The sequence below is a fragment of the Choloepus didactylus genome (genome assembly GCF_015220235.1).
Source record: "Choloepus didactylus isolate mChoDid1 chromosome 25 unlocalized genomic scaffold, mChoDid1.pri SUPER_25_unloc1, whole genome shotgun sequence".
NCBI classification, from domain to species: Eukaryota; Metazoa; Chordata; class Mammalia; order Pilosa; family Megalonychidae; genus Choloepus; species Choloepus didactylus.
Window position 1 is genome coordinate 7,489,923 of NW_023637606.1, and position 19,270 is coordinate 7,509,192.

Consider the following 19,270-nt stretch of genomic DNA (forward strand, 5'->3'; position numbering starts at 1 on the left):
ATGAGGGCTGGAAATAGCACAGTGGAAGTGGAGATGGAGGTGTGGGGGATCAATCTGTGTGAGGTTGAAATGTAATGTATAAAAATATTTTCTATTAAAACCAACAAAATGCCAGACATTTTATAGTCATTATTATATTTAATTCTTTCAATTATTCTATGAAATTATTAGCACTTTTCTGATTTAATGGATGAAGAATGTGAGAGTTAAGTAAAGTAATATTCTTGTCCAAGGCATGTATTTGTGTCTGAAATGAAGCTCAGATTTCATTGTTTCCTAGGATTTTGCATTTCAGTAATAATTTTACTTCTTAATAAACCATTTTTAAAACAATGTTAGACTTACAGAAAAATTGTTAGGACAGTAGGGACATTTTCCAGAACCCTCATCCTTTCCCTTATTCTTAACATCTCCCAAATGAATACTACCCTACATTTATTTGTCATAAATATTTAGATATTTTGTGACATTGACAGTTTCTCAGACTCTCCTTGTTTTTGTTGAACTGGACAGTTTTGAGGAGTGCTAGATAGGTTTTTGTAAATGTATGACCTTTGGGATTTGATGTTTTTGTCATGATATGAGTGAGATTATGGGTTTTCAGAAGAAGGCACAAGAGATAAAGTGCTATTTTCATCACATCATACCCAGGGTGCACCCTAGCAATTTGGCTTACAACCTTTGATGTTCACTTGGATCAACAGTGTTTGCCTGGTTTTCCCACAATAAAGTTCCTCATTTCTCTGCCTTTCCATATATCGCCTTTGGAAAGAAGTCACTATGTGAAACCTATACTATAGGAGTGGGATTATATACCTCCTCCTTGAGAGAGATATACCTCCCAAAATTATTGGAATTCTTCTGCATGGGAGATTTGTTTCTTCTTATTCATTTATTCAATGATTTATTTATAGCTGTATGTACTCAAAGCATTTATTCCATTAGTGATACAATTCTGCTTTACTTTCTTGTTCAGTTTGTTCTAGCTTTGGCCATGGGGTTGCTTTCCACTCTGCCCTATGTCTCTGATATAGCCCCATCATTGCAGGTTTTATTTTAGCACCTACTTATTTTTTGGTACTGCAAGATGTTCCAGGCTCCTTTTGTCAATTTCTTGCCCCAGTCCTTAAGTCATCATTTCTCCAAGGAGCATTTTTGAGGGATAGTGTAAAAATCAAAGTCTGGGCACTAACTGTGCTCCTTTCTATTAGGACCTTTAAACCCTCTGTGCTGAGAAAGTAAGAAAAGGAATGTGTGCCTACTAATGTGTGCATATACACATATCTATAATTGTTTTTGCCTGTGTCTGTATTAACCTATACATGAGTTCATGCTGATGTGTCTAACTCTAAAGCATTACCACAAAGAACATTCTAGCTTCCTCTCCTTGTTTATGTTTAACCTCCCACTCCACAGTGAGAAACATATTCCCCTCATCTACCACCCATCTACTTAATTGCTTGATTCTAGCATAAATTTATAGAAGTAATATATTTGTCAAGCCACACCCTGGTGGGATAAACTTTATCCCCCAGAGTACAGTATGTATACACAGTTTCTGTTGCTTTCATTTTCCAGACTCCATTCATGTCCAATATTACAGTTTCAGCACCTTTTCCCCTCATCATGCCAGTAATGGTGTTTCATACACTTGTGATACAGTTGTTGTGTTCTGTCACATTTTGCATTTAATCCTAACACTACCTTGGTATTGAAACAAATCTTTGTGTATATTAAGCTTCATAATTTGTGTTTTAAGGTCAATGTGTTTTAACAAATGCATAAAATGAGTCTATAAATATATTATTACATAAATAGTTCCACTGCTCTAAAAATTTCCATGCTTCACTTATTCAACTGTCCTTCCCTCTCCCCAATCCCTTAGCATCCAGTGCTCATTTTAAGTTCTCTATTGTTCTTCCAATTGCAGAATGTCATATAATTGAAATTATGTAGTATGTTTAGACTTTTTTTTTTTCAATTAGCAACAATTATCTAAGATCCAAGCATTACTTTTTGTGTCTGGGTGGCAATTTTTGCCATTGAATAATATTCCATTCTATGGATATGGCAGGCTGTGTTAATCCTCTTACCTATTAAATGACATCTTGGTTTTGTTTTCAAATTTTGGAGATTATAAATAAAGCTGCTATAAACATTCATGTGTGTGTTTTTGTGTGGAGCTAAATTTTCAATTGAGCTGCATACCTAAGAACACAATTGCTGGATTGTATGGTGAGACTATGTTTACTTTTACAAGAAACTGAAAAACTGTCTTCTGGCTGCACTATCTTGTATTCTCACTAGCAAACAATGAGAGTCTGTATTGCCCCATATCCTCACCAGTTATTTGTATTGTCAGGGTTTAGGTTTTTTGGTATTCTAAGGGGTGTGTGATGACGTATCATTGCAGTATAATTTTGCAATTCTCTAATGACAAATGTGCATCTTTTTTTCAATATATACATCTTTGACAAGTGTATGTGTTCTTCACTAGGTTTCTGTTTAGATGTTTGCACATTTAAAAAAAATTGGTGTTGGCTTTCTTAGTCTTCAGTGTCAAGAAGTCTTCATTTATTTGGATACAAATCAGTTAGCTGATATGTGTTTTGCAAAAATTTCTTGAAATTTGTGGGTTTTCTTTTTATTTTTATCAATGTTTTCATAGAGCAGATTTCTATTTTAACAAAGTCAAAAGTATACATTTTCTTCTGTTATGCTTTGAATACTAAATCAAAAAGCTCATCACCAAAACATGATTCCAAAAGACTTTCTCCTATGTTTTATTCTTGAAGTTTTATACTTTACATTTTATTAAGTGTAGGATTCATTCTGAATTAATTTCAGTGAAATGGATACAATCTGTTTGGAAGTTCCTTTGTTTTTATTTTGCATGTGTGCATCTTGTTGTTCTAGCACCATTTTTTGAAAAGACCATACTTTCTTCATTGAATGGCCCTTGCTGCATTGTGAAAGACCAGTTAATTGCATTTGTGTGGATCTATGTCAGAGTTAACTAATATTAGTTTATGTGTCTATTTCACCAACAAAACACTGATTGTTGTATGTTTATAGTTAGAGTTGAAATCAGATATTGTAGATCTTGCAACTTCTTCTTTATCAGAATTGTTTAGGCTTTCTAGTTCTTTTGCTTTTCCTTAGAAACTTTAGAAGTAATTTATCAATAGCCACAAAATTATTTGCTGTCATTTAGAATAGGATTGAGTTGAATGTATAGATCATGTTGGGAGGGAATGGCATATTAACAATATTGGATCTTCCCATCCGCAAATAAGGATTAATTTATTTATTTGCTTGTTTTCTATATCTTTTAAGTTTTTTGTAGCAACCTATACACAACTCAAAATTTCTCATTAAACCATTTTCAAGTGTACAAAATGGTGATATTAAAACTATTGCGCTACCATCACCAATATGCATTACCCACCTTTTCATCACTTGGTTCTAAATGGCTGGTCAAAATAATTGTTGAATAAAATACAGTCTAAGAGCTTTGTAGTGGAACCTATTGCCTTGGGAAAATGATTACACTAATGGAGAAAGATGGCTAGTCAGCAACAGCATCAAAGACAAGCAAAAACACTTGATTTCCATGACAATTTCAGATACAGTGCCCTAGTTCTCTATGTGTAAATAAGAAAGGAATAATTTAATGTGTTTACCATGAAAATAATAGCATTTAAGTTAATTTGAAGGTCACTATTTTTGACTAAATTTTCTTTGCTTTGGGCTCTTTTCCAGCAGTTTCATCAGCTACATGGAATCAGAAAACCAAACAGATGTTTCAGAATTTATCCTCCTTGGACTCTCAGAAGATTCAGAAGTGCAGCCTCTCCTCTTTGGGATGTTCCTGATGCTGTACCTGGTGACTCTCACTGGGAACCTGCTCAACATCCTGGCCATCATCTCTGACTCCCACCTCCACACACCCATGTATTTCTTCCTCTCTAACCTTTCACAGATAGTGTTCTCACCTCCAGCACTGTCCCAAATATGCTGGTGAACATCCAGACAGAGAGCAAAATCATAAATTATAGAAACTGCCTCAGCCAGATGTATTTTTCCCTGCTTTTTGCAGGACTAGACAACTTCTTACTGGCTGTGATGGCCTATGACCGCTTTGTGGCCATCTGTCACCCCCTGCACTACATGGTCATCATGAACCCTCAGCTCTGTTGTCTCCTACTACTTGCATCCTGGTTATTGAGTGTTCTTGACTCTCTTTTACTAGACTTAATGGTTTTGCAATTGTCTTTTTGTACTGAGTTCAAAATCCCCCACTTTTTTTGTGAACTTAATAAGGTAGTCCAACTTGCTTGTTCTGACACTTTCCTCAATGACCTGGTGATGTATTTTGCAGCTGGACTTGTGGTTGTTATTCCACTCACTGGGATCCTTTTCTCGTACTCCAAGATTGTATCCTCCATTTTGAATATTTCATCAGCTGAAGGCAAGTATAAAGCATTTTCCACTTGTGGGTCTCACCTGTCTGTAGTGTTCCCGTTTTACAGTACAGTTCTTAGAATATATCTTAGTTCTGCTGTTACACAAAACTGAAGGGGAAGCACAATAGCCTCAGTGATGTACATGGTGGTCACTCCCACACTGAACCCCTTTATCCGTAGTCTTAGAAACAAGGACATAAAGCATGCCTTAAAGAAACTCTCCAGTTGAAAATCATTATCTGTATATATGGGTCATTTATTTCAGGTTTAGAAATTTTCTTATGATTAACAGAGGTTAAATACTACAAGATATAAATCTTGATATTTTTATTAGTGCATATAAATTTAATCTGCATTTGCTTACTTCCTAGAATTCTACGTTTTTCTTTTATTACATTTGGTACTTTGGATGAATGTTGAGAAAACTGGAAATAGGTTTTCAGCTGTGCACAAGGAAATGCATTATTTTAATATAATTATCATTTCCATTATTACTTTAATGCAATTTTATTGGTTTATATTCATGCATCATAGAAACCATCTGAATTTTACAATCAAAGGCTCACAGAGTCATCACCACATAGTTGTGCATACATCACCATGATCAATTTTGGAATGTTTTAACTACTCCAGGATAGATATAGAAATAAAAAAGAAATCCTAAATTCTCCCATACCCCTTATCCTCCCTAATATTGATTGATATTATAGGCATGCCATATTTTTACTGTTTATGAAAGTATATTGAGATATTACCCCTAACTATAGTCCATAGTTTGCAATAGGGGCATTTTTCTCCATATACTCCTCAATTATTAACTCCTTGTAATAGGGTCACACATTTTTTCTAGTTCATAAAATAACTTTTTGAAATTTTTTACAGGTAATCCCAGTCATTGTCCACCAGAAAATTCATTGTATTATAAATTCCCATGTTTTATCCTCTAACTTTCCTTCTGGTGACATGTAGGACTCTAAAATTCCCCTTTCCACAACATTCCCACACAATTCACTACATTACTTTTTCTCACAGTAACATGCTATTGTCACCACTATCCATTTCCAAACATTAAAATTCAAACTAGTTAAATATTCTGCACATGTTAAGAAAACAACCTCCATTCTTTAGATTCATTTTATATTCTTGTAACATATATTATGTATTTTATGTCTATAAGTTTACTTATTGTAATTGGCTCATACTAGTGAGTTCATAAAATATTTGTAATTTGGGTCTGAGTTATTTCACTTAACATAAAGTTCTCAAGGTTTATCCATGCCATTGCATGCTTCAGGACTTCATTCCTTCTTACTGATAAATAATATTCCATAGTATGTATATATCGTATTTTGTTTATCCATTCATCTGTTGATGAACACTTCAGATGTTTCCATCTTTTGGCAATGGTAAATTAAGCCACGAACCTTGGTGTGCAAATGTCTGTTCATAACCCTGCTTTCATTTTTTTCTGGGTATATACTAAGTAGCAGGATTGTCAGGTCTTAAGGCAACTCTACACTTAGCTTCCTGAGGAACCACCAAATAATCCTCCTCAGAGGCTGTACCACTTTGCATGCCCACCAGCAGTGAATAAGTTCTCCAATCTCCATATTCTTTCAAATACTTGTAATTTCCTGTTTAACAGAAATGATATCTCATTGGGGTTTTGATTTGCATTTCCCAATAGCTAGTGAAGTTGAGCACCTTTTCATGTGCTTTTTAACCATCTGTATTTCCTCTTTGGAAAATGTCTATTCATGTCTGTTGTCCATTTTTAATTGGGTTTTTTGAATTTGTATTGTTGAATTGTAGGATTTCTTTATATAATCAGGATATCAAACCCTTATCAGGTATGTGGTTTGCAAATATTTTCTGTCATTGGGTTAATTACCTTTTCACTATTTGACAAAGTCCTTTGAAACAGAGAAGTGTTTAATTTTGTGGTGCCCCTAATTATATATTATTTTTTTCATTTTTTGTGCTTTTACTGTAAAGTCTAAGAAACTACTTATCACTAGAACTTGAAGATTTTTCCCTACATTTCTTATGGGTGTTTTATGGTACTGGTTCTTATATCTAGGTCTTTGTCCCATTATGAGTTAATTTTTCTATAGGGTTTGAAACGGGGTTCTTCCTTATTTCTTCTGGTTACAGATATACATTTACTGAAGGGACTGTTCTGTCCCAGTAGAATGGACTTGGGAGCCTTGCCAAAAATCAATTGTCCACAGATCTGGGGGTCTATTTCTCAACACTCATTTTGATTCTATTGACCAGATTTCCTATCTTTATGCCAATACCAGGCTGTTTTGAACACTAAAGCTTTGGAATATGCTGTAAAGTCAGGAAGCTTGAGTCCTGCCATTTTATTCTTTTTTTTTCAAGAGGTTTTTGGCTATTTGACACCTGGTACTCTTCCAAATAAATTTTATAATTAGTTTTCATTTGTGCAAATTAGGCTGTTGGAATTTTGATTGGTATTACACTGATTCTGTGGATCCATTTGGGTAGAATTGACATTTTAATGAAATTTAGACTTCCAATCCATGAACTTGGGATTTCTTTCCATTTATTTAGATGTTATTTGATTTCTTTTAGCAATATTTTTTAGTTTTCTATGTACAAGATCTTTACATCTTGGTTAATTTCATCCCTAGGTATCTGCTTCTTCTAGTTTTAATTGTAAATTGAGTTCTTTCATGATTACCATTTCAGGTAGCTCATGCATAGTGTATAGAATCACCATTAATTGTTGCATGTCTATCTTGTATCCCACCACTTTGCTGAACTTATTTTATTTGGTTCAGTAGCTCTGAGGTGTTTTCCTTAGGATTTTCTAAATATGGGATCATGCCATTTGCAAACATTGAAAGTTGTTCTTCTTCTCTTCCAATTTGGATAATTTTGTTTCTTTTTGTCCTAATGGCTCTAGCTGGAACAACTAGCCCAATGTTCAATAACCATGGTGACAGTGGGTATCCTTGTCTTGCTCCCACTCTTAAACAGAAAGCTGTCAGTCTCTCACCACTGAGTATGATGTTACCAGTGGGTTTTCCATATATGCCCTTTATCATGTTGAGGAAGTTTCCTTTGATTCCTACCTTGCAGTGTTTTTATCCTGAAAGAATGCTGAATTTTGTCAAATGTCTTTTCTGCATTAATTGAAATGATAATGTGTTTTACCCTTTTAATTTTTTAATGTGATATATTACATTAATTGATTTCTTGTGCTGAACTATCCTTGTATACCTGGAATTAAACCCAGTTTCTCATGGTGTACAATTCTTTTAATATGCTTTTTGATTCAATTTGCAAGTACTTTGTTGAGGATATTGGCATAATATTCATTGAGGAGATTGATCTATAGTTTTCTTTTCTTGTTACAGTATCTTCATCTTTGGTATTTGGGTGATGTTGGCATCAAAGAATGAGTTAGATTGTGTTCCTTCTTCATTTTTTGGGAAGAGTTGAGCAGGAATGGTTGGTAAAATTTACCTGTGAAGTCATATAGCCTTGGATTTTCTCTGTTCATTGGTTTTTGATAGCTGCTTCGATCACTTGACTTGTCCCTGCTCTATTGAGGTCTTCTAGTTCTTCTTAAGTCAGTGAATGTTGGTCATGTGTTTCAAGGAATTTGTCCATTTCATCTTTTTTGTCTAGTTTGCTGGCATACAGTTCTTCATAGTATCCCCTTATCATTTTGATTTCTTTAGGATCTGTGGTAATGCCCACAATCTCATTTCTGATTTTATTTGCATTTTCTCTCTTTTAGTCTTTGTCAGTCTAGCTAAGGGTCTTTTATTTTATTGATCTCAAAGAAACAAGTTTTTGTGGGTGTTACTTCTCTACTGGAGTCCTCTATGAGAAGATAAAAGACAAAGAAAAGCCCAGAGAGAACAGAAATTTATGGAGAGAGAAATACCCAGAGACAGAGACAGCTGAGAAACAGAGCCACTGGAATCAGAGGCTGAAGGTAATGGAACCTGGAAGCAAATGAACATTTGATGACAGCCATGTTACAGAGGAACCCAAGATGCCACTGGCCTTTCTTCTGAGAAGGTATCTTCCTGCTGATACCTTTATAGTGTCATCAAACTATTGTATTATAGATTTTGGATGTTAAATACAAACCCCAGTGTGACCACAAAGAAAATATCTAAAATACACCCAGAAAAGGAAATGGGAAGTGGATTAACTTGCATCACTATAATAGATCATACATACACAAGTAAGGCAGCATTAGAGGAAATAAATAACAAAAGGAGTGTAAAATGTAAAAGATACAAATAAGCAAATGACTAAATTTTGTCTTGTCTTATTAGTAATAATTCTGTATGGAAATGCCTTAAACTCTCCAGTCAAAAGACAATGTTTGGCAGAATAAGTAAAAAAGCATTATCCAAATATACATTTTACAAGAGGCAAACATACATAAAGACATAAATAGATTGATTGTGAAAGATAGATCTGAGGGTCCACATCTGAACTCTCAGTTCATTTCCCCTGATCAGTGATCTGTCTTTGTGCAAATACTATGCAGTTTTGACCACTTTGGCTTTATAATAAGCTTTAATATCTAGAGGTGTAAATTCTCCTACCTCATTCATCTTTTGTAGAATATTTGGCTATTCAAGGCCCCTTTCCCTTCTAAATAAATTTAATAACTACTTTTATAAGTCTGAAATTGTGATTGATATTGAAATTTTGATCAGTATTGATGGCTATTGCATTGAATCTGTAGATCAATTTGAGTAGAATTGATATCTTAATGACATTTAGCCTTCCTATCCATGAACATGGAATGTCTTTCCACTTATTTAGGTTTTCTTTGACTTTTTATAGCAATGGTTGGTAGTTTTCTGTGTAAACATCCTTTACATCTTTCATTAAAATTACTCCAATATACTTGATTCTTTTAATTGTTCTTGTGAATGGAATGTTTTTCTTAATTGCCACTTTGGTTAGTTCACTAGTGTGTAGAAACACTACCTATTTTTGCACATTAATCTTGTATCCCATCATTTTCCTGAAATTGTTTATTAGCTCAAGTAGCTTTGTCATAGATTTATCTGGATTTTCAAAATAGAGGATCATGTCATATGCAGAAAATGAGAGTTCTGTGTCTTCCATTCTGATTTGGATACCTTTTATTTCTTTTCCTTGCTTAATTGCTCTAGGTAGAACTTTTGAAAAATACTGAATAACAGTGGTTATGGGGCCATCATGGTCTCATTCCAAAATTTAGCCTCTCACTGTCGAGTATGAGATGGCTGTGGGTTTTTCATATATGCCCTTTATCATATTGGGGATATTTCCTTTGATTCTGACCTTTTGAAATGTTTTTATGAAGAAAGTGTGCTGAATTCTGATGAATGAGATTTCTGCACCAATTGAGATGATCATGTGATTTTCCTTTTCAATTTGTTGATGTGTTGTATTAGATTGATTGATTTTCTTGTTTTGAATATACCCAATTTGGTCTTAGTGTATAAGTCTTTTAATGTGAAGGGATTAAATTTGCAAGTATTTTGTTTTTCATATTATCCTCTTATAATATTTTTTATTTCTTTGGAGTCCAAGGTGATGACCCTCTTCTCATTTCTAAATTTATTTTTTGCATCATGTCTCTTTTTTACTTTGTTGGTCTAGCTAAGTGTTTGTCAATCTTGTTCATGTTCTCAAAGAACTATTTTTTGGTTTTATTCATTCTCTATATTGCTTTTTTGTTCTCCAATTAATTTATTTTTGCTTTAATCTTTGTTATTCCTTGTTTTCTACTTGTTTTAGGGTTAGTTTGCTGCTCTTCCTCTAGTTTGTTCAGTTGTTCAGTTAGGTCTTTGGCTTTAGCCGTTTCTCCCTTTTCAATATAGGCTTAACCCTGCCTTGCTGCTTCCCATAGGTTTTGATATTTTGTATTCCCATTTTCATATGTCTCAAGATATTTCATTTTCTCTTGCAATTTCTTCTTTGACCAACTGATTGTTTAATAGTGTATTGTTTAACCTCCATATATTTGTGAAAGTTTGTCTCTTCAGCAGTTACCGATTTCTAGCTTCATTCTGATTCTGATTTCTGATTCATATGATCAGAGAAAGTACTTTGAACAATTTCAATCATTTTAAATATTATTAAGACCTGTTTTGTGCCCCCAGTATATGATCTACCCTGGAGAATATTCCATGAGCACATGAGAAGACTATATATCTTGGTCTTTTGTGGTGTAGCAATCCATATATGTCAGTTAGGGCTAATTCATTTATCACATTGTTAAGGTTCTCTATTTCCTTATTGATCTTCTGTATGGTTGTTCTATCTACAGAAGAGAATATTGTGTTGAAGTCTCCCACTATTATTGTAGAAATGTCTATTGCTTCCTCAGTTTTGCCAGTGTTTCCCTCACATTCTTTGAAGCTCCTTGATTGGGTGCATAATCATTTATGATTGTTATTCCTTCTTGGTGAATTTACCTTTATTAATATATAGGGCCCTTACCATTTCTTATATCTATACATGTAAAGTCTATTTTGTCTGATATTAATATATCTACCCCAGTTTTTTTAGTTACTACTTGTCTAAAATATCTTTTTCCATCCTTTCACTTTCAACCTATTTGTATCTAAGATAAGTCTCTTGTAAACAGCATATATATGGATCTTATTTTTAATCCATTCTGCCCATGTGTGTCTTTTGATTGAGAAGTTTAATCCATTAATGTTCAAAGTTATTAGCGTGGTTAGTTCATGATTCAACCATCTTATCCTTTAGTTTTTATTTGTATGATCTATTTTTTCTCTGTCTCTTTTATCCTCTAAATTACCTTTACTAATACACTTCAGTTCTGTACCCTCATCCAGACCTCTCTCAACTGTCTTTCTTTCTCAGTTAACATAACTGTAGAGCATGTCTCTTGTTAACAACTTCTCTCATAATTTATTTATCTGTGAAAATTTTTAAATCTCTCTCAATTTTGAAGGAAGGCTTTGTTGTATAAAGAATATTTGGCTGGCAATTTTTCACTTTCAGAACCTTAAGCATATCATACTACAGCTTTCTTACCTCCATAGTGCCCAATGAGTAGTTAGTGCATAATCTATATGGCTTCCCTTGTATGTGGTGATTCACATATTTCTTGCTGCCTTCAGTGCTCTCTGCTTCTCTTCAGCATGGCACAGTCAGGTTATTATGTGTCTTGTTGTGGACCTATTTGGATTTATTCATTTTTTCAGGTCATTGTGCTTTTTTATTTGCATATTTATGTTTACTGTAAGTCTTGGGAAGTTTTACCCAATTATCTCTGGAAATAAACTTTGCAAACTTTTAGTCTTCTCTTGTCTGTCTGGGATACCAATGATTCTTTTATTTGTGGTGTACTTTGTGCTGTCAATCATTTCCCTTAGAAACAATTTGAACTTTTCCATCTTTTCTGTCATTTGTTCTGTTCATTTGAAGTCAGTTTCTCAATGCTCTAATTCACTTATTCTTTCTTCTGCCTCTTCAAATCTGCTGTTCTGTGTCTCTAGAATGTTTTTAATTTGTGCTACAGTATCTTTCATTTCCAGAAAATCTGCTATTTTTAAATATATTCTTTCAAATTCTTGTTTATACTCTTCTAGTGTCTTCTTGATTTTGTTTATCTCTTTAGCTATGTTGTTGAAATTATTTAGGAGATTTGTTGGAATATGTTGATTATTGGTTTCAAATTCTGTATCTCCTCTGGCCTTTTAATTTGGTCACTTGGGTTGGCTAGATCTTCTTGCTTCTTCACATGCTCTGTGATTTTTTTCCTAGTTTCTTGGCATTGGATAATCTTGATAAAGTTTGTTTGGAAGTTGATTTCCTTCACTCATCTTAGGTTTTATAGTTGCTTTGGTTACCATTGAATATGTATTTTGGCACTTGGTTTATCAGTAATTCCCAGCCATACAAGGATTGGGGTCTCATTCAGGAAATGCAACACTTTTCAGAATACTATTAGAGGCTGGGCAGAAAGAGACTTTTCCAGATTGCACTTTAATGACTTTCCAGCATATGGCACTCCTGGGCTTCCTCATACCCACAGCCCCAACTCTCCCTTTCTGCATCAGGCTGCTGTGCTGGGACCTTATCAGTTAACAATCCACTCAAGGCTACAGGTCTCTATGGGCACTGGAAGGCACCAAGACCAGGGTGGGGGCTGGGCACTCTGCAACTTTGCTGAGACTCCACTGTGGGCACAATGTGTCTGGTGATTTCCAGGTTCCCACATGGAAAGACCTTGTGCTGGGGACTAAGAGGTTCAACTGTCCCAGGCAGCAGCTGGCCCAGGAGTGCTCTGCATTCTGTTGGCCAGGAGGACCTGGGTTTGTATTAGGGCACTGCTTTGACAGTTGGGTCACCATATTTCTCAGCCAAAACAGGGCAGTGTATCCATGGAGGGGTGTAGACCACCTCAAATAGGCCTGGGAGAGGGTCTGTAGAGGCTCTGAAAAGCTCTGCATTTCCCTGGGATTTTACAGTAGTAACATCTATTCCTAAGTTTTACTAGTTTTTAAGAGAAGTTTATTTAGTACAACATTTATAATTTCTGTAGTACATTATCTAATTTAACCTGCATGGTCAGCTTATTTAACCAACATAATTACATGAACCCCAGAATAAGGAATGAGATCCTCTTATTCTATATAGGTTAATGAATTACCCTAAGACATCCCAGAGAATTTTGTGCAGAAAATAAAAAGTATTTGCAAAGTCCCATTCAGGGACTTGGGAAAATGTGGAAATATTAAACCTCCCCACCAGGTTAATTCCAGATATTCTTGCCAGTATTATAGAGTCCAGTTTAATGCACCAACCTGTCAATCCTGGGGCTTGTTCTTATGAAACTTATTCCTGCAAAGGAGAAGCTAAGCCTAATTATAATTGTGCCCAAAGAAAATATCATTTGTTGCTCAGATGTGGTCCCTCTCTCTAGTCTAACTCTGCAGGTAAACATTCTGCCCTCATCCCTACATCAGACATGACTCCCAGTGTTTGTAAATCTCCCTGGCAACATGGGACATGACTCCCAAGGATGAGTCTGGCCCTGGCATTCTGGAATTGAGAAAACTTTCTTGACAAATAGTGAAGAGAAATGAAACAAAGTTTCAGTGGCTAAGAGATTTCAAATACAGTCAAGAGGTCATTCTAGAGGTTATTCTTATGCATTATATAGATATCCATTTTTAGTTTTTTATGTATTAGAACAGCTAGAATGAAATACCTGAATCTATTGAACTGTATAATCCAGTAAACTTGATACTTGATGATGATTGTATAAATATATAGCTTTTATTATGTGACTGTGTGATTGTGAATACTTTACTTTGTGACCTATCCTCCAATTATCCAGTGTATAGGTAGATGAATAATAAAATAAAGACAAAAGTATAAATAATAGGGGGATAAGAGGTATAGGATGTTTTGTGTGTTCCTTTATTTTTTGTTTTGTAGTAATGAAAATGTTCTAAAATTCCTTATGGTGATGAATGCACAACTATTTGATGATACTGTGAACAATTGATTGCATGTTTTGCATCTATTATTTGGTGTGTGAATATATCTCAATAAAATTACATTCAAAATATCTGTAAAGTTTAATATCTACTATGGATACTGAATCCCTAGAAGAAAAGTCCTCATAAATTTTTATTGTGACCAATGGCTTCACTAGAGAATTCTACCAAACTTTTGTGGAAAAAAATTACCAATTTATACAAACTCTTCCAGCCCATAGGAAAAAATGGAAAACTTCTCAATTCATTTTATGAGAAGAGCTTAACATTGGTACCAAAATCTGGCAAGATCATTAAAAAATGGAAATTTATAGGCTATCTTTTATTAATGCATTTTTATTGAAATTTTTGAACAAACATTTTTGAACATAAACTCAAATATCCTAAAATAGTCCACATTCCAAATATATTGCAAGTATTTGGAGTCTGTATCATGAGCCAGTTATGTTCATGCAATGCAATTCATTACATGAGCCTCCTGAAAAGGAGGAATAATCATATCAAAAAATGCAGGAAAACATTTAATAAAATTCAAAACTCATTCATGATTTTAAAACAAAAAACAATGAAAACAACTATTATCAAATTAGGAAGAGAAGGGAGAAATCTTGATCCCAAAAAGGACACTTACTGAAAACTAGAGCAAACATAATATTTTATGGTGCAATATTGAAAGAATTTCAGGACAGAGAGATCAAAAATGAGAAAAAAAAATGCTCAATATTACCAATTCTACCAGACACTACATTAGATGCCCTGCCCAATGGAATATTGGCAGGAAAAGAATTGAAAGGAATAGCCACTGAAAAGTATGAAATAAAACTGTCTCTATTTACAGGTGATAATATTTTGTAAGTATAAAATCTGGAAGATTTGATAAACTGAGTTTAGTGGTCTGAATATAAGGTTAATATCCAAACTTTAAAATTTATGTATGCTAATTATAAGGCATTCTAAAGTGAAAATTTAAATGATGATATATACAACATCTTGAAAGTATGAAATGCCTGTAAATAAAACTAAATAAAGTTTGTAAGATTCTGCTCATAAAGTTATAGAAGAACATTGAGAAAAATTTTAAGAAGAGTGAAATAAAAGGAGGGATAAACCATGCTCATGGATGAAAACATGCAAGAATTTAAAGATGATAGTATTATCCAAATGGCTGTACTGATACAATGCAATTGCTATAAGTACCACATTTTTTTTTTTGCAAATATAACATAAAATTCATAAGAATATGGTAAAAGAAGAAAAGCATAGCTAAGACAAAACTGAAGACAAAGAATGGAGTGGAAGTACTTATGCTACCTGTTTCAAGTTTTTAAAAATCACAGTAATGTAGTTTCAGCATAAGGTTAAAAAAGAAAATAAAAGGAGACAATTGGCAAGTCCAGAAACAAACTGGTCACATTTGGACTGATCGATATGAGACATGTTATAAAAAAAAAAAAAAAAAAGAAAGAAACTGAAAGAAGAGTATTTTCAACTTGGGAAGGTGGGAAGGGAAAAATTTCTTAAAACAGATATAGCTTCAGCCTTAGAGGGAAAGTTTACTAAATGTAACTATAATAAACTACTGCTTTCTGTTCAGCATGAAAGGTCAAGCCACTGGTGGAATAAAATAATAAAAACATATTTTAACAATAAGAATTCACATCTAGAATATATAGAAAGTTCTTACTCAAAAACATTTCCAAATGCAAAATTCTCATATGAAACAGGGCTCAGATTAATTAGTCATAAGGAAATTGCAAATAAATATCATAGTGAAATAGCTCAAAATATCACCAAATTATCTAAAATTCAACAGACATTGTGTGCAAGTGCTGGAGAGAATATGAAACAACTGGAATTCTATTGCTTGATGGAGTGTAAATTGGTGTAGGCATTTTGAAAATGGTATGGCATTACCTGCAAAGGGGAATATTTGCTTATTATAAGACCCAGCAATATAGCATCTTATTTTTACTAGACTTACAAAGAAGCTCATAGCACCACTTTTAGTAACAACTAAAACTCATAAACAATTCAAATGTCCATCACCAGTAAAATGGGTAAATACAAGATGATGTGCTAATATAATTGAATTCTATCCAGCAATATAAGTGAATGGATTATACAAAACTTGACACCCATAAACATTACTACATCTTAAAAATGCAAAATAAAAATTGTTGGAAATATGGAGAAATTGGAACTCTAGTGTGTTATTAGTGGAAGTGTAAAATAGTGCAGCCTCTAGGGAAAGCAGTATGGCAGTTCTTTGAAAAGTTGTATATAGAATTACCATATGTCCTGGCAATTCCTCTTCTATGCATATTAGCAAACAAGGAGAAAACAGACTCTCAGATAATTTGAACAGAGTTTATAGCAGTATTATTCTCAATCACCAACAGGTGGAAATATCCCAAGTGTCCATCAACAAAGGAATGGATAAACAAAACAATGGAATATTAATTGATGACAAGTAGAAAGGAATTTCTGAGATGTGATGCTACATAGAAGAATGTTGTAAACATTACTCTCATTGAAATAGGCAAGCCACAAAGTGACAAATATTTTATAAAGTCACTTGTAAGAAATATCTAGAAATAATAAAACCCCAGAAACAGAAACGGGGTTACTAGGGATGAAGACAGAGGGAAGGGGAAATGTGTGTTTGTAGGGCATGGTATGTTTGTAAAAAGAAAATAACAAAAAGTATATATTTAAAATATGAATTAACTATATGTATATGGAGTATCAGGGATGATTCTCACAAATATAATATGAGCAAAAGGACACAAGCAGAATTAATCTATGGTGTTAGAAACCTGGAAGGTCACTTCTTGGAGATGTGGGAGGGACTAATGATTTGAAGTGTTAGGGAAGGGGCTTCTAAGAGGCAGTTTATGTTCTACTCCTTGGCCTGTGAGGGGTTAGACATGTTTTCACTTCCTCATAATTCAACAATCAATACAAATATGATTCCTGCCATTTATGTGTGTATATTTTGTGCCAATACATATTTTAAAAAGAAAAGAATGAAAGCTGAACAGTGGAATGAAAAATGCAACAGGTAACCAAATGAGGGTCTAAAAGTCTTAAAAAAAGGGTCAGAGGTTTAAGAGAAAGTTGGGGGAAAGAAAACCAAGCAGATTGGAAAACTGAGTTAATGCAAGCTAGGGAGATTTGGCTAAAACTGTCCAATGATATTCATTAGGGCTCCTGTGAGTAAGAGAAAATTACTGAACCTGGGCTGATGGCACTTTGCATTTCTCCCCAGATATGGATCAGTGTGTGAAGTGTCCTGATAATCAGTATGCAAATAGTGATAGAACTCACTGTCTCCAAAAAGCTGTGATATTTCTGGCTTATGGTGACCCTTTGGGGATGGCTCTGGTTTGTACAGCTTTTTGCTTCTCTTTCCTCACTGCTGTTATTCTTGGGGTCTTTGTGAAGAACCAAGACACTCCCATAGTCAAGGCCAACAACAGGGCTCTCAGCTATGTCCTGCTCATCTCCCTCCTCCTGTGCTTCCTCTGCTCCTTACTCTTCATCAGTCATCCTAATACAGCCACCTGCATCTTCTTACAAATGGCATTTGGAATTGTTTTCACTGGCTCTTTCCACTGTCTTGGCCAAAACCATCACTGTGGTTCTGGCATCCAAGGCCACTGCACCAAGGAGAAGGATGAGACAGTGGTTGGTGTCAGGGGCATCCAACTCTGTTATTCCCATCTGCTCCCTTATCCAGGTGACTCTCTGTAGAGTCTGGCTGGGAACCCCTGCCCCTTTCATTGACAAAGATGCACACTCTGAGCCTGGCTATATCATCATTGAGTGCAACAAAGGCTCAGTCACTGCCTTCTACTGTGTCCTGGGGTACCTGGGCTGCTTGGCCCTGGGGAGCTTCACTGTGGCTTTCATGGCCAGGAACATGCTGACACCTTTAATGAAGCCAAGTTCTTGACCTTCAGCGTGTTGGTCTCTGCAGTGTTTGGGTCACTTTCCTCCCTGACTACCACAACACCAAGGGGAAGGTCATGGTGGCTGTGGAGATTTTCTCCATCTTGGCCTCCAGTGCTGGATTATTAGGCTGCATCTTTGCCCCAAACTGTTATATCATTTTGTTAAGGCCAAAGAGGAACAATCAGCATGGATTATGGTATAAAACATATTCTGGAGGCAATAAGCCTTCCTAACTATTAACTCATGTTTTTCCTACAAGAAATAGAGGACCTGAAGAATCTCTGCATCATTCATGTAGTCAGATTTTAGATCACAATATACCATGTAATTTACCTTATTCAGTGAACAAGCAACACTCATTCTTTCTCTAATAGTGTCAGGAGCACTACAACCCTCAGCTATCCAGCTTTTCCACTCTAAATTAAATATTTTTTAGTTCCTCACATTAAACTCACTGATGATTACTGATATTCTAGTTTAATTGTGTTTGTAATCAGAAACTTTATATAATCTTCCACTTTGTTGTTCCACTTCTCTTTTTCTAAGTTTCTGGTAAACACAATAAAGATTCATCTCTTTTCAGCTGGCCATGGTTATCTTTGTTATCCAACAGCATTTATAGAATATTCCTTGTTTTTCACAGTCTCCTTTTGTCATTTTTAATATAATAAATTCATAGCTATAATTAATTCTGTTTCTGAACCCTTCATTATATGTCTGTGGTTTTCTCCCTTTTGAACAAATACAACATTGTTTTGACATACAGAACTTTAGGCTGTGTTTGATTACTGGTAGCACATTTCCCTCCTCATTATTGCATCATTTCAGGCCTTGAGAGAGAGAACAACCACAAGATGCCTGCACCAATCAAGCCTGCCTGAAGGAAATGCCAATTAGGGAAGATCATCTAAAAGAGAAGGATTTTGTCTCCTCCTCTCTAGGTTCTCTACAGTGCATATCTGACCATATTAGGAAACTGAGAAGCTTTATATATGGACTGTTAGCTTATCTTCTGCAGAATCACCTGCTGAAATGTAGTTTATCTAATGTTTTATCCTGATTTCAAGAAATAATCATGGAAATATATTCCTTTTTATTAGTTATAAAGCTGCTATGAAGAGCACTGTTCATGTAGCCACTGAGTCTTACATGAAAGGAAGGCTTCTCCACAAAAAATTTATTTTAGAGTTAACTTCTAAGGATGTCTGCCATTTATTTTTCTGAAAAAATATTATGTTCTTTTCTGATAATGAAATCATGTAACTTACTGATGCCAAGAAATTCACACTCAAATTTGATGCACAGTCAAAGCAACCAGGG

At 34.6% G+C, this 19,270-nt stretch overlaps 1 protein-coding gene and 1 pseudogene across 1 annotated transcript; both read left to right on the plus strand.

Annotated features, from left to right (window-relative positions):
• LOC119525328 (olfactory receptor 7A10-like) lies at positions 1-4,578 on the plus strand. The gene is made up of 2 exons (XM_037824005.1): positions 1-58; positions 3,983-4,578. Exons 1-2 carry the CDS (start codon positions 1-3, stop codon positions 4,576-4,578), a joined length of 654 nt encoding a protein of 217 aa, XP_037679933.1.
• A 12,688-nt stretch (positions 4,579-17,266) lies between these two features.
• Positions 17,267-18,183, plus strand: LOC119525329 (annotated as a pseudogene).
• Positions 18,184-19,270: the final 1,087 nt, after the last annotated feature.

Coding starts and splice junctions, on each gene's coding strand:
- LOC119525328 (XM_037824005.1), top strand. CDS start 1: ATGAGGGCTGGAAATAGCACAGTGGAAGTGGAGATGGAGGTGTGGGGG. Junction 59..3,982: donor GGTGTGGGGGATCAATCTGT/GTGAGGTTGAAA, acceptor AACCTTTCACAG/ATAGTGTTCTCACCTCCAGC.